Genomic DNA, 16648 nt, shown 5'->3' on the forward strand with positions numbered 1-16648 from the left:
TGATGTTGGAGGGGTTGAGTGAAAAAGGAAATACTCATGGACATGGAAAACAGTGTGGTGATAGCTGAGGGTGGTGGGGGAGGGGAAGGAAGGTATAGGGGATAAATGGTGATGGATGGAGACTTGACGTGGGTGTTGTGAACACACGATGCAGTGCAAAGATGATGTGTTGTAGAATTGTGCACCTGAAACTTGTATAATTTTGTTAACCAGTGTTATCCCAATAAATTCAATGAAAAGGAAGAAAAAGAACAGTGTCTTTGCAGTTTTAAAGATAACTGTGAAATAAAATTGTTTCATCTGCTGCTGAAAAAAAAGAGGGGGACCCCTAAGTGATATCACACATCTGGTCCAGGAAAATTACATTCAAATTTAATGAGAAAACTACAAATAAGTTTTCCCAACTATTGTAAGTCTTCTTTAAAGGATATTGCTGAAGAGGAATAGTTCTAGGACAGCGATTTTCAACTGGTGTGCCACAAGAATTTGTAAAACATACAGTATCTGACTACTTAGTCAGGGGCATGGACCTCTTTTCTTATAGAATGTTGAATAAAAAAAAAATGACAACAGTCAACACAATGACAGCTGTCCAGTGTGAATGAATCAAGATTATACCTTTTTTTTTGTCAGATCGACAAAAAAAATTTTTTTGGTGTGCCACAGAATTTTAGTGTTTATGTGTGTCATGAGATGGTAAAGGTTAAAAATTGCTGGTCTAGAACACAAGAGACAGGGAGGTGCGATGCCCAGAGCCATTACAAATACATCTGACATCTGTTGAAAAACATATGGAAAAGCCTTCATATCAACTGAGACTCGAAATGGGCAGCCCCTGCCCACTGCACTGGCAGGGGCCCAAAGGCCCTGGTCCACCTTCCTCCACTGCCTTCAGGGTCATTTACTGAGAATTAGGAGTTTAATGATTTTCAGAATTTAAAAAGACATTTTCTACTTTTGCATTGTTTACATCTCAGGGTGCTACATACCCCCAGAATAGCCCAAAAGAGAAAAGTACGCTGATAGCAAGTGTCAGTGAGGTGGTGGAACGATCGGAGCTCTCGTGCTCTGCTGACGGGAATGTATACATTTTGGAAACCATTTTGGAAAACAGACAATATCTACCAAAGCTGAACATTTGCACCCTAGTAATCAGCAGTCCTACTCCTAGATATATACCCAAGAGGAGTGAGTACACAGGTTCATCAAAAGAATGTTCACAGAAGCTTTATTTATGACAGCCCCAAACTGGAACAACCCAAATTGTTCCTCAACAGGAGAGGGGGTAAATTAAATAGCAGTAGAGTATACAATAGAAAGTTCATGCAATTTTTAAAAATTATGAATATACCAATAAGTGGATGGATCTCAAATACATTATCCCAAGTGAAAGAAACCAGAGACACAAAAGAATTTATACTGCCTGGTTAGTAGAAGTCAAAACAGAGATTACCAGCTGAGGGAGTTACTGAGTAGGAAGGAAACTCCTGGGCGCTTGAATGTTCCACATCTTGACTGGGTGGTGTTATACAGACACAAACACACGTAAAAGCTCAATGAACTGTACAGCTGAGACTAAGATTAATGCACTACACATCCTTTACTCTAGGTATGCTACTCCTCAATACAAAAGAAAAAGAAAATCGCAGGGAGTTATAATTTGGGCAAAACCTTGGTTCCACCCTAGCAAAGTCTAACCTATTTTTTTCTATCTCCTCTAAATATGTCTTATTGTGGTAAAATATGCATAACATAAAATTTACCATCTTAACTGAAAGGACAAATCAGCACCATTTGCTATTGTGGTGCCATTTGCTGAGCAGGCCTATGACCTTGTTAAATGTGACTATCATTTTACTCATCTGAGCCTGTGGCCCCAAGACAGGAAATGACTGGAAAGCAAGAACAGAACTAACCACTCCCTATAGCCACAGGCAGAAAATAACATTGGAGTAAATTGCAGCCTCGTGTTAGAACATCCCAGGGGCTAGAAAACGGTACCCGAAACCTTTTAATCCAGTTATAATCCAATAAAAGCTCAAAGCCCCACCCCTCAGTGCTGGTGTATCCCTCCACACCATGCCTCTCTCCTTTCTTGGAGAGTTAATAAAACCTTACTTCTGCCCTGGCTGGTGTAGCTCAGTGGATTGAGTGTGGGCTGTAAACCAAAGCATCATCGGTTTGATTCCCAGTCAGGGCACATGCCTGGGTTGCAGGCCACAGCCCCCAGCAACTGCACATTGATGTTTCTTTCTCTCTCTTTCTTCCTCCCTTCCCTCCCTAAAAAATAAATAAATAAAACCTTTAAAAAAAGAATCCCTTATTTAAAAAACAAACAAAAAACCCCACAAAACTTTACTTTCTACACTTTTTTCTCTTTGTGAATTCTTTCCCAGCCCTCGTCATTGACCACCCTAATGTTAACCACTTTAACTGGAGTTCAGGGGCATTAAGTACATTCATGATGTGCAATCATCACCATCATCCATGCCCAGAACTTTTCAACATCCCAGACTGAAACTCATTAAACAATAACTCCCCCAAGCCTACTTTCTAAGAGGGATGATGATAAAATTCTTAGCATTAGTCAAGTAACTTTGGTCAAAATCTTAAAAAAATATTAGTTTAAAAAACAAATAGTCCTGGCTGGTGTGGTTCAGTAGATTGAGTGCTGACCTGTAAACCAAAAGGTCATCAGTTCGATCAGGGCACATGCCTGGGTTGTGGGCCAGGTCCCCAGTAGGGGTGAGTGAGAGGCAACCACTCACTGATATTTTTCTCCCTCTCTTTCTCCTTCCCTTCCCCTTTCTCTAAACAAACAAACAAACAAAATCTTTAAAAAATGCAAACAAGTAAAACACAAATAGCTAACATTGAAAGGATGGTTTGCATGCATTCTAGTTACTAGATGTGAATATAATCATATTTTCTGGCCAACTTTGGGACCCCTAATTTAACAACAGGACTGAACATGGCCCTTGGGTTGATGCAGAAGTCATGCAATCACCCTTACAGTGACTCCATAACTATTTTTCTATTTCCCATTTCAGAGCAACAGGGTTGCTGCACCCAAGCTCTCCAGCCTGTCAAATCACGTGCCAGGTCACCAGTGTAATGTTTTATATGACAACAGTTCATGATGTCAGCAACTTTTTCTCAATAGAAAAAAAAAACCCTATTATTTACTCTGTCTAGATGCATGTTCAGGTACTTCTGTAGATCCCCAGAGGAAAATCTGATTTTAGGCTTTGAAAATTCCCCAGACAATACCCCAAATAAAAAAAGGGAAATCACTGCAGTTAAGGGAATTCTTAATACAATAATGCAAATGACATGCACTTGGTTCTGCTTTCCTCTGCAATTCTGACATCACTAAAATCAGGAAGGCTTACATAAAGAAGTATGAATTTTCAAATTACAGCACAAGACCCAGGGAACAGAGGCTGACTCTACAAACCAGAGAGGGAATCCAACCAGGGTGAGGAGGTACAGCTGGGCCAGAGGTACAGTTGCCTCTGCACTTCCACCCCAGTCCCTGACCATGTGGTGCCAGAGGGCAAAGCCTGCCTCCACCCACTCCTCCATAAGAGGAGGCAAGGTAGAGATGAGGTGACAGGCAGAGGCAACAGGCAGCAGCAACAGAGGACTGGAGGACAGGAGTCGATAAGCAGTGGGAAGACTCCCAACTTTTATAAAGAGAGCTGATCCTGTCCTCTCTAAGCCAAAAGATAATTCAGAAATGCTATAGGCCAATGGTGTACTGTTACAGAACAACAAGGGGGGGCCTGGGATGATATACTATTACTGAAAGAAACCCCCAGGTTCGTTATTTCTGCTGTCTATAGGAAAGATGTCTCTCAATGCCAGAGATTCGTGAATAGGAAAGGAAGTGTTTATTTAATGCTATACAAACTTAAAGTAGTGACCTAATGTCTTCATCAAAATCCCAAAGTCCCTTAAAACACCCACGAACACACACAGTCCTTCCTTCCTCCTTTGCCCAGTCCAGAGTACCGTATCTCAGGAAAAGAAATAGAAGTCCATAGCTCAGGCACCCCCGGTTCTTGCCAGTAATCCATGCTCTGCTGGGAGGCCTCCCTCGGTTCCAGGCACCATCAGCTGTGTCACCAGAATCTCTGCTAAAGCTGGGTGGTGGTTTCTCCTTCTAAATTTGCAGGGGTCCCCACTCTGGCAAAGTCGAGAGGTTCTCTCTCCACTGCCCAAGACACGCGGTCCTCTCGGGCTGCAGGAGTCTCCACCCTGGCAAAGCCACGTGGTTCTCCCTCCCAGGGCTGTGGGAAGGGGGTCGTCACTCTGCCAAAGCTGACTGGCGTTTCTCTGCTAAAGCCGCATGGTGATCCTCTCTCCTAGGGCTGCAGGAGTTTCCACTCTGCCAAAGCTGTGTGGTTCTCCCTCCAATGGCTGCCGTGTCTGGGTTTAAATCCCCACGTCAATCCTCCTCTGCAGCCCCATTTCTGACTCCTCCCACAATTCGCTATATTTGCCAGCACTCTCATATCCTTCCAGCTTTACTAGGCTGCCATCGTGAGTCTGGGCAGGTGTGGCCCCATGTCATGGAGCCAATCATCTCCAAGCTCCCTAGCAGGTGCCGTAACTCGGGGGACCTGCCCCCCATTTATGTCTTGGTAGGGAAGTTGCTTCCATCCTCCTGCTTCAGAGCGTGACCACAGCTATTTAACATACCTATGTAACGAGTTAAAGGTTATAGATATGTTAAATGACCACACCAGAGGTTAGCTGCAAAGCTGTTGCTATGCAAAACAGCTCTCAATGGCCCTGCTCCATGTGTTCCTTCCCCCAGCTCACACCTGTGGGGGCTGGTGAGGACATCCTAATATTTCCTGGACACCCTGAGTTCTGGACCCCATTCCAAATCCCTATTTGGGCCCCCCCTGTTGGCTGCACCCTGTTACAGTACCATCTCCTTACCTCTCAGTGTGGGGTAAGAAAAGCTTGTTTAGGGAATAGGGCAGTTACCCTGCATCTTCTACAAGGAACTCCATTTGAGAAAGACTTATTGCATAGAAGCTTTTTCAGGAAGCAGGGCATAAAGGCAAAACCCCAGCTTTCCCTGTCCTCCTAAACAAACAGCTGAAGCCACTCCTCCTCATCATTATTCTCTTGGGCGCCACATCAGAGATGGAAAGCTACTAGTCTCAGGTACTAATCCTTGTTCTTTCTCTATTCATGGCTGCATGTCTGGCTTTGTTTCCCAGTCACTGAATGCAGCTTCAGCACCACCTGAGATTTCTGGTTTGTTATAGAAGATCTCTGTGGAGGTACATGCTTTGGTGTTGCTCTGACATGTTTAGTAAGTATTTTCACGAACTGTTGCACTAATATTTAAGCTGCCAAGCACCTGCACATGAATGCTTACAAAAGGAAAAGTTTAAAGGACTCTTTCTGCCACTCTTCCTCAACCCTGTCATTTCCTTTCATGGACTTAGTTAGACCTGAGAGCCCGAGAATAAGAAATGGGCGCACAAAGTTTCTAATGTGAGAATCTGCTTTTCCCCTGACATTTCTCCTGGTGAACGTCTCCAAAATGCTCACCTATCAACAGCAGAAGCAGCCAACATTTCATTGTCCTCAGGGAACACTCCTGAGCTTCCAGAAGCTCTCCTGGTCTGTTATTGAGAAAATGTATGTATTCACTTGAAATTTAAATGAAAGATGTCTCCCAAGTGTGCTACTGGTCAAAGATAATAAAAACAAAATTCATGGAAATGATGGTCGAATCCAGTATAATAGAATAGTCAGTGGGCTTCTGCGTAGGGCACTTTGCCCACATTTACTTGCCTCTGAGAGTGCTAGAGTAAGCAAAGCAGCAGCCAGGCTGCCCGGGATGGTGAGAGGCCCACAGTGGGTTTCTGCCTGAGGTTTTATGGACAGAAGGGGTAGAGCCAGGGCCCCTTGTGTTGCCTGCCCGGCCCTGAGTGCCTGCCTGGCTACTCTGTGAAGCCTGAGGGACAGAGTTGTGCAACAAACACACCCTCGGAGATCTCATGTTCTAGCCCTGGGGGAGAGGGACACCCCCAAGTAGGTGTGTGTAATGGCAGTGACAGCCGAAAGGCAGGTGAGGAGGGTGTATGGAGGCCAAGGGTCACTTTCCATAGGTGGTCAGGGATGACATCTGACAGGGGGACATTTGAGCCTAGGTGTAAAGGAGGAGAAAGGGTAGAGGTGTGAAACTGGGTGGGATGCTCAGAGGGAGGAAGTGGACAGAGAGAGCAGCAAGCACGCTGCTGCAGGAGGACCCTATGCATCAGAGGAATAGCTCCATGAGCACCATGAGATGTGTGGCTGGTGCTCAGGCAGCCAGGGCAGAAGGGAGCCCAATACCACCTGAGAAAGGGAGGGGCAGGGTCTCCAGGGCATGACTGTCCACTCCAAGGGCTTTGCCCTTCGTGAATGGAGAGCCTCTAGAGGGTTTTAAGCACTGTAGTGATGTGATCTGTGTGTTAAAAGGACCACTCTGGCTTCTGTTGAGAATGAAATGTAGGTGCAAACAAAGCAGAAAGACCAGTTGGGAAGTGCACAAGGAAGACAGTGGCACGGCCCAGGTGGTCCTGGAGGAGGCAGTGGCAGTTGGTTGGAGTTGACATTAATTTTTAAGGTAGAAGTGATGGCATCTTGCTGATGGGCTACAGGATGTGAGAAAAGACATGTTCAAGGATGATGCCATGGCTCTGGCCTGAGGAGCTGAAGGGATGCAGCTGCTCTTGATTCAGATGGGAAGACTCAGGAGGAGCAGGTCTGGGGAGGATTGAGACATGCCTGGGACAGAACCAAGATTCAATTTTGGATGTGCTATGTTTGAGGTGTCCAGGAGGGGTCCTGGTTAGAGACACAAACATGGATGCAATGAACACATGGTATTCACGGGAATGGACACTATCACCTACTGTGAGAACAGCAGAGACAGCATTGTCCCTCAGGGAGTGTGCTGGAAATTTGTGGGGACATTTTCAGTTGTCACCATGATTGGAGGTGCTACTGATACTTAATAGGTAGGAGGACAAGGAGCCTAGATGTCCTACAATGAATGTGACATTCCTGCATAAAGACTGTCCCACAATTTTCACCTACTCCATAGACATTCATGTAGGTGGAATACTTCATCATGGCCGGAGCCTAGAGTGTTCCCTTCATTTCATGTACAAAAACCATGTACTTTGTGCACAGCTTTGATTCAGTGACGAGGGGAGACTGCAATTGGGTTCTGAGCTTTACCAAGAGTGTCCAGCAATCCCATCCCTCCCTCAGTGTCCTTCACAGCACCCGACTCACAGACACAAGGACCCTGAACTGGTCTGCATTGCAGCTGTCATCCCAGTGTGCTAAGCATCACAGGTGCTTCAGTGCAGTCACGCTGAGCCACATGCAGATGGAAACACAGATTATTTAATTATAAACTAGTGTCCTTTTATAGCTAGGATATTATACCAATTCTTCAAAACCATGTGTGTAGGTAGGTTATGCTGCCTCTGATTTCATCTCAGGGCAGTATACCACCTGTTGGATGTGACACAGTAGCTTGAAAAGAGCCAAGGCCCAAGGACTGTGCCCGCAGCCCACCCCAAGTTAGAAGCCCAGGGCAGGGTAAAGAGTGGGCAGTGGAGACTCCAAGCTGCTGCCCTGAGGGAGGAGACAATGGAGAAAGAAGACATTCCCAGACACAGCGCCTCATCAACAGTGTTCATTCTGCTGACTGTCATGTAAGACAAGGATGGAGAACGACCAAGGGGTTACCAGGGTCATCAGTGACCCGAAACCCCACCCAGTGGGGTGCTGGGGGTGACACTGACAGGAGAGCCCACAGAGTCCAGGGAAGGGGATCTGAACCACTGTGAACCATTTTGCAGGTTTCCTTTCTTGACCCCAGGTGCCCCAGCTTCACCCCTTTGGCTCTGCTCCTTTAGGTCAGGACAGGCTGGTTCCCCTGGGACCCTCCTTGGAGGCTCTGTTCCAGCCCTGGGAGGCTACTAGCTTTGCCTACTGCCCTCCCCAGTCCTCCTGAGCAGGTTGCTGGGCACCCAGCTTCCTGGCCCTGGGTGTTTCAGCTGATACCTTGCTGAGTTGGGACTCAAAAGCCAGCGAGGTCGAAGACTTAGAACTCTTCATGCCAGAAGAGGCAGCAGGAAGGGGCCGTGCACGGTCAATCCCATGGGTCCCTGCTTTGGTGATTGGACTCCAGGCCTTGGCTGTGCTCCTCATGTTTGTCAAGTGGGCCTGTCTTGCTGCAGAAGAAATGAAGAAAAAAACACTTGTGTCCACAACTTGAACCTACTAAGTAACATCACAGAGCTTTACTCAGGTACCACATTCACTATTGTTATCTTGGAGAACCAGTGGGTCTGCCTAGGCTGCAAAGTGGCTCTCATCCTAAAGTGCTGCCCTTGCATGAAGCTAATCTTCCAGCTTCACAACAGTTGCTGCCAAGCTATAAAGACATGTGTGCAACATCATTGATGTTCTGACATTACTTTTCAGCATATGATGGCTTCTTCTTAGTCAGGGACACCTAATACAATGTTACTATATACCCATACACTACCTATATTTCCCCATGTGAAACAGGCCAGCTTGAGCCAAGACATACCATGTCCAGTAGCCTTGCAGCTTTAGGGCTGACAATGGCACAACCTACCTACTTTTTAAATAGACATAAACAAATTGCTTGAAAATTGGGTTTCACAGAAGCACAGCTTTTCTTCTTTTGGACAAACATGGATAACATTTACAAATTATTAGAGCATATTTTTATTGGTCAGATGTGACATTATAGGACAGAGTTACTGCTCTGACTAAAATATTTTATGAAATCAAAATTGTTCAAAGTAGCAGCATGCAGTTAAAGATCCATGGGGAAAATCGGCATACAAAGAGACATGGAAAGCAGGAGAGGTCCTGCAATCAGCAATCAGTGCTGCCACTCCTGGGAGAGGTGTGGCTGGCCATCTCTGCACCTCTCTGAGCCTGTTTCTTCCATCAATCGCACCACGGGACTGAATGAAGTGCCCTCTAGGATCTCATCCAGCTCCAGTCCCAACCCTGCCCATCCCCATGGACTCTAATTACCAGGACCATGAGACAGAGCACCAGAACTGCAGATAATGCTCCATCCTTTCAAAGAAATAAATTTTAAAATGCACTTTAAAAAACACCAAAAGGTGATGGATAATTCCAGTGGCCACACTCACAGGACCCAAGGGGTCTAATTAACTGTCCCTAAGGGATGACAGCTGGTATTAGGAGGCTCTGGGTCTCTTCCCTCTTGGATGAATCCCAGTACACCCCATAGCCCTCCATGAGAACAGCAACAGACCGCCTCCCCAACCTTACTCAGTCTGTGACCTCCTCCTGTTCTCCTCTGCATTTCCTGGCCAGAGGAGACCATTTCAACAGACAGAGTCTCTCAGCCAGGGCCACCTTGCTCCTGTTCATACATTTTTTTTCATATCAAAGCAATTCAGTATATTTCCTGACACCAGTCATTCCACACAGAATAGCAGGGTACACTGGGGACACGCATGGTCTGCGATGGTTGTGAAATAGGATAGATAACACGGGAAGAGTCAGGTACAGAACCAACCATTCAGGATACTTATAAGCTTGCAGTGGGAATATAGTCAGTTTCTCCATCAACATTATTTTTTAGTGAAAAGTCACTACAATTAAAAAGTTCCAAAGATACTGTAGAAAGACAGCTCTGTGTTTGCCCAAGCTATAACTGAGTATATGAAAAATTTATAGTTGGTTCATTGTTTTATAACGAATTCTGAAGCCAGTTTTTTATTTCAAAATATAAAAACATTAGTGCTTGATTTCACAGGTGTCCATTTTTAATGAAAAAAATTTGAGCGTGAATCCAAATGATTTTGAAGTTTTCGAGTTCCAGTGGCTCATAAAAGGTGTCCTTGTGCTTCCATACCCACATCCACATTATGTCCTCCTTCCCAGTGATTTTCCTTCGTCCCTGTGTCTTCCCCTTCTGGGATTATGACTCTCATTCAGGTCTTCATCATACCACTCCACACTGGCAGATTTGTCTCTGTTCCTTTACATATTGAGACTATCCATTATACATCTGCAAAAATATTCTTTCTTGGATGCTGCTTCTATCACATTATCCCATTGGTCAAAAACTTCAGTCTTGTTGGGATCCATATTTTAATTGTTCCCTCATTTATCTGTTCATTCAACAAGTATGTACTGAGTGTTTACTATGTACTAGACACTCTTCTAAGCACTGAAAATACAACCACAAACAAAACAGACAAAAGAAAACCAGTGCTCTCATGAAGCTTATATTTACTCACTAGAATCTAGCAGACCCTTCAGTTTCTACCATCTATGCCTAATTGGACCCTGTCAACCCTTTCCTCTTTTGTTCTTCCCATGTCTCCCAGTTCCTTCCTCACCACACAGCAACCTAGTTACTCTCCAACACAGATTCTCTGAGCCAAGAAGACTCTGCCTTCTTACCTTGTTCTTGCTTGCCGATACTCTTCTCACTCTCCCATAAGAACGTGCACCTTTGCTGGTTCTCACCCTTGGAATACCATCTCTCTTCTCATTCTCCAAATTTTGACTAAAATAGTGTAAAGAGTATTTTCCTCTCTGACAAATTCCTTCACCAGGTCTTCCCTGTACTATTCTCACGTACACTTGATAGCAAATCTCTTTAAGCATTCAGGAGTTGTTTCATAGGGTTAAGCTTGCTGCCTTCGGCTAAACAGATGATTACAAAAATTCCAAGGTCTAAGTGAATCAGTGAGGTATAGCAAAAAGAGTCCAGGATCAGCAGTTGGGTGGTGGGGTTTCTCTTCTGACTCTGTTACCAACCACTTAGTGTGTAATCTGGGGCACCTTGAGCACATCACTTAACTGCTTCAGACTCTAGTGCTCTCCCTCACTGAAAAGAGGTCTCACCAGAAACATGGGTGGTCTGTTCAACCTCCCTTGCCATTCTTCAAGTCTATTACTTTTCATTCTGAAATCACTCTTTTTTTATAGCCAATTTTTTAAAGTTGAATTTATTGAGGTGACATTGATTAATAAAACGATATACGTTTCAGGTGCACAATTCTACAACACATCATCTATACACTGTATTGTGTGTTCACCGCCCCAGGTCAAGTCTCCTTCCATCACCATTTATCTCCCCTTTACCCTCTTCTACCTCCCCTCATCCACCTTTCCCTCTGGTCATCATCACCATACTGTTGTCTGTGACCATGAGGTTTTTTTGCTTAATCCCTTCACTTTTTTCACACAGCTCCCTAGCAACTATCTTCCTTTCTGACAGCTGTCAGTCTGTTCTCTGTATCTATGAGTCTGTTTCTGTTTTGTTTGTTAGTTTATTTTGTTCATTAGATTCCACATATAAGTGAAATCATATGGTACTTGTCTTACTCTGATTGGCTTATTTCACTTAGCATAATGTTCTCCAGGTCCACTCATGCTGTTGCAAAATGCAAGATTTTCTTCTTTTTTACAGCTTAGTATTGCATTGTGTAAATGTATCACAGCTTTTTTATCCACTCATCTACTGATGGGCACTGAGGCTGTTTCCAGATCTTGGCTATTGCAAATAACAGTGCAATGAATATAGGGGTGAATATAGTCTTTTAAGTCAGTGTTTTGGGTTTCTTTGGATATATTCCCAGAAGTGGAACTGCTGGGTCATAAGGCAGTTCCATTTTTAATTTTTTTTTGTGAAACTCCACACTGCTTTCCACAGTGGCTGCACCAATCTGCATTCCCACTAATAGTGGATGAGGGTTTCTTTTTCTCCACATCCTCACTAATACTTGTTTGTTGATTTATTGATGATAGCTATTCTAACAAGTGTGAAGAGGTGATATCTCATAGTGGTATTAATTTGCATCTGATAGTTAATGACATTAAGCATCTTTTAATATGTCTACCAGCCATCTTTATGTCTTCTTTGGAGAAATGTCTATTCAGGCCTTTTGTCCATTTTTAATTGGATAAGGGGTTTTTTTGGTGTTTAGTTTTGTAAGTTTTTAAAATAAATTTTGGATATTAACCCCTTATCAGATGTATGTTTTATTGGTGAATATGTTCTCCCATTCAGTGGGTTGTCCTTTCATTCTGTTGATGGTTTCCTTTGCTATGCAAAAACTTTTTAGTTTGATGTAGTCCTATTTGTTTATTTTTTTTCTTTTGCTTCCCCTTCCTGAGAAGATATGTCAGAAAATTTGCTATGAGAAATGTCCTAGATTTTACTGCCTTTGTTTTCTTCCAGGATTTTTATGTTTTTTAGTTTAACATTTAAGGTTTTAATCCATTTTTAAAAATCTTCACCTGAGGATATGTTTATTGATTTGAGAGAGGGAGAGAGAGAGGAAGAGAAACATCAATGTGACAGAGAAACAATGATCATTTGCCTCCTGTTGCATCCTGATAAGTCTGTAATCCATTTTGAGTTTATTCTTTTTTCTTTTTTTTTTCTGTCTCAAAAAGCTTTATTGTTTGCATTTGGTCTAATGCATGGGAGAGGGCTCCAGAGTGGTTACAAGGAGATCTAGTGGTTTCAGGGAGAGGCTCAGGCAGAAGCCAGACACCAGGGGAACATACAAGGGCCCCTCAAAGGCCTCTGGGCTCCAAAGGCTCCTAGTCACGTTTGATGGGGGAGCTTTTTGAAGAGACTCCTGCCCAATCCAGCCTGGGGGCTGGCTGGACTGAGAAGGTGAGTCAGGTGGTCACCCATGTTCTTGATGAGTTTCACTTCCAGGTGAAACTGGGTGACACCAGGAAGTGGTTCTTCAGGAAGTCACAGAGATGAGGGTCTGTGTGGACAAAACCAGAGGCCTGCAGATCCACAAGTCCCTGGGTCAGGTTCTTCTCTAAGGCCAAGGTGGCTTCCCTGGCATCCTGAGTGTCACCCCACTCACCTTGAGAAGGCTTCAGCACATCCCAGAAAAGAACTCGGCCACCGTGCTGGTTTTGCACTTTTAAGAGATGCTCAGTGCCCTTGTGCTTCTTCTCAGCCAACTCTCAGAATAAGTGGCCCACATCCTGCAGAGTCATATCACATCAGTGGAAATAGAAGCCCTGAGAGAGTTAGATGTAGGAGGCCCACAGATGTGGGTTGGCCAGGCAGTTGATGGCAGCCTCTACCTTGGTGAAGTAATTCTGATGAATTTGGGAACTCATGGTTATTTGGCAATGAGTTTAAGGTCAAAAAACAGTGTTGGCTGATCTCGGAGGCTGAGGATGGCTGAGGTGGTTCTGGTAGTGACAGGAATAGAGGTTGGAGGGTGGTCAGAGGCTGGGAAAAGGGGTCTGTTTCATCCAAACACTGCCTAAGCAAGAGACAGACCTGGGAGACTGCTGAGGGCACTGCCTGAGTTTATTCTGGTGTGTGGTGTAAGAAGGTAGTCTAGTTTCATTTTTTTTTTTGCATGTTTCTGTCCAATTTTTCCAACATCATTCATTGAATAGACTGTCTTTACCCCATTGTATGTCTTGCCTCCTTTGTCAATTTATCAATTTGACTATCAAGATGTGAGTTTATTTCTGGGCTCTCTGTTCTGTTCTATTGATCTGTATGTCTGTTTTTACACTAATACCATGCTGTTTTGATCACTATGGTTTTGTAGTACAGTTTGATATCAGATAATGTGATTTCTCCAACTTTTTTCTCCTTTTTCAAGACTGCTGTGGCTATTTAGGGTCTTTTGTGGTGTCATGCACATGTTTGGAATATTTATTCTAGTTCGGTGAAATAAGCCATTGGCATCAAGGAATTGCATTAAATCTATAGATTGCTTTGAGTAGTATGAGCATTTTAATGATGTTATTTTTCCTATTCTTGAACTCAGTATATGCTTCCATTTATTTTTATTTGCTTCAATTTTTTCTTCAATGTGTTATAACTTTCCAAGTACAGGTCTTTTATACCCTTGGTTAAATTTATTCCTAGGAAATTTTTTGGAAGCAATTTTGAAAGGCATTTTCTTAGTTTCCCTTTCTGATAGTTCATTATTGGTGTATAAAAATGCAACTGGATATTTATTTTGTATCCTGCTACTTTGCCAAATTCATTGATCAGTTTTAGTAGTTTTCTGGTGGAATCTTTATGGTTCTATATATACACCATACCATGCCATCTGCAAATAATGACAGTTTTACCTCTTCCTTTCCAGTTTTGATGCCCTTTATTTCTTCTTATCAGATGCTGTGGCTATAACTTCAGGAACTATGTTGAATAAGTGTGGTGAAAGCAGATATCCTTATCATGTTCCCAATCCTTGTAGTTTTTGCCCATTGAGTATAACATTGGCTGTGGGTTTGTCACATATGGCCTTTATTACATTGAGGTATGTTCTCTCTATTTTCACTTTGCTGACAGTTTTATCATAAATGACTGCTGGATTTTATCAAATGTTTTTTTCTGCATCTATTGATATGATCATGTGGTTTTTAATCCCTCATTTTGTTTATGTGATGTATTGTGTTTATTAACTTGCGTATCTTTAACCAACCTTGCATCCCCAAAATAAGCCCCACTTAATCATGCTGCATGATCTTTTTAACGTATTGCTAGATGTGGTTTGCTAATATTTTGTTGAGGATTTTAACATCTATATTCATCAAGGATATTGACCTATAATTTTCTTTCTTTGCAATGTCTTTATCTGGTTTTGGAATTAGGACAAGCTGGCTTTGTAAAATAAGATTGGGTGTCTTATCTCCTCTTGAGTATTCTGGAATAGTTTTACAAGGACAGGTGTTAGTTCTTCTAAGAATGTTTGGTATAATTCACCTGGTCCAGGTTTTTGTTTGTTGAGCCATCTGGTGAAGCCATCTGGTCCAGGTTTTTGTTTGTTGAGCTTTTTATTATATTCTATTATTACTGCTTCGATTTCATTAGTTGTAATCTGTCTGTTTAGATTTTCTGATTCTTCCAGATTAAGTTTTCAAAGACTGTATGTTTCTAGGAATTTATCCATTTCTGCCAGACTGTCCAGTTTGTTGGCATATGGTTGTTCATAATAGTTTCTTACAATCCTTTGTATTTTTTTTGTGTCAGTTATTACTTCTCCTTTCATTACTGATTATATTTATTTGGGTCCTCTCTCTTTTTTCTCGATGAGTCTGGTTAAAGGTTTGTCAATCTTGTTTATCTTGTCAAAGAAACAGTTCTTGGTTTCACTGATCTTTTTGTATTTTTTTAGACTATTTCATTTATTTCTGTTCTGATATTGTTTCCTTTCTTTTACTCATGTTGGGCTTTGTTTATTGTTCTTTTTCTAGTTTCTTTAGGTGTAAAGTTAGATGTTCATTTAAGATTTTTCTTTGTTTCTTTAGGTTTGCCTGTAATGCTATGAATTTCCCTCTACAGACTGCTTTTGCAGTGTCCCATAGATTTTGGGCTGTTGTATTTTCATTTTCATTTATTTCAATGTATTTATTATTTCTTTCTTTGATCTCATTGTTAACCCATTCATGTTTAGTAACGTGTTATTTAGCCTCCAAGTATTTGTGTGTTTTTCAGTTTTTATCTTGTGATTGATTTCTAGTTTTATACCATTATGTTTAGAGAAGATGTTGATATGATTTCAGTCTACTTAAGTTTATTGAGACTTGTTTTGTGGCCTAACATGTGGTCTATCCTATAACATATTCCATGTGCACTTGAAAAGAATGAATATTCTGCTGCTTTGGGATGAAATGCTCTGAATATATGAATTAAATCCATATGGTCAGGTGTATTGTTTAAGGCTGCTCTTTTCTCTTTTTTTCTTTAAATCACTTTCTTTTATTTGCCTATTATTCATTCATTCATTCAATACCAAATCAATATTTAAGGGTACCTAGCCTGGGCAGATTTTACTAGGCATTGTACATGCAAGCCCATGGGATTATAAAGCAACATATCATTTCTTGTTTCCCATATCAATTAAACTTGCAAGAAAATTAAGTCATGGAATCCTTACTGAAAGATATAATTTCAGTCGTATTTTCCAATCCCTGGTAATAATGGTGGTGATAACTCCCCATCACTGCAGTCAATGTACAGAAGGCTGCTGTTTCCTTGTTATTTCCTGTCTGGAAGATCTATCCGCTGATGTCAACGGGGTATTAGAGTCCTCTACTATGGCTGTATTACTGTTGATCTCTCTCTTTAATGTTTATCAAGAGTTGCTTTATATATTTAGGTGCTCCTATGTTGAGTGCATAAAGGTTTACAAGGGTTATATCCTCTCACTGGATTTTTCCCTTTATTATTAAGTAGTGTCCTTCTTTGTTTCCTACTATAGATTTTGTTTTAAAGGCTGTTTAACAGATGTAAGTATTGCTACCCCAGCTTTCTAAAAATTTCAATTTGCATGAAATATCCTTTTACTTCCTTTACTTTCAGTCTGTGTGTATTTTTCATTCTGAGGTGGGTCTCTTATAGACAGCATATAAATATGGGTGTTGTTTCCTTATCCATTCAGCTGTGCTATGCCTTTTGGTTGAAGCATTTAAGCCATTTACATTTAAATGGATTTTTAAAGAGAGCTTTACTTACTTATCTAGAGGGGACAGGAGGGAGAAAGAGAGGGAGAGAAACATCAATGTGTGGTTGCTTCTTACATGGCCCCCACTG

At 42.3% G+C, this 16648-nt stretch overlaps 1 protein-coding gene and 1 pseudogene across 4 annotated transcripts in view; both read right to left on the minus strand.

Moving 5' to 3' along the window:
- SPECC1 (sperm antigen with calponin homology and coiled-coil domains 1) overlaps window positions 1-16648 on the minus strand; it is a 258495-nt gene that overhangs the window by 211065 nt on the left and 30782 nt on the right. For all 4 annotated transcript variants that reach the window (XM_036032942.1, XM_036032943.1, XM_028534280.2 and 1 more), the window contains exon 2: window positions 8092-8261. In XM_036032942.1, coding sequence (XP_035888835.1) covers window positions 8092-8238 — 147 coding nt within the window. In that variant the 5' untranslated portion in view covers window positions 8239-8261. The remainder of the gene's footprint in view (window positions 1-8091; window positions 8262-16648) is intronic.
- LOC118502080 lies at window positions 12477-13401 on the minus strand (annotated as a pseudogene).

Source organism: Phyllostomus discolor, chromosome 8, assembly GCF_004126475.2.
Source record: "Phyllostomus discolor isolate MPI-MPIP mPhyDis1 chromosome 8, mPhyDis1.pri.v3, whole genome shotgun sequence".
Classification (NCBI taxonomy): Eukaryota; Metazoa; Chordata; class Mammalia; order Chiroptera; family Phyllostomidae; genus Phyllostomus; species Phyllostomus discolor.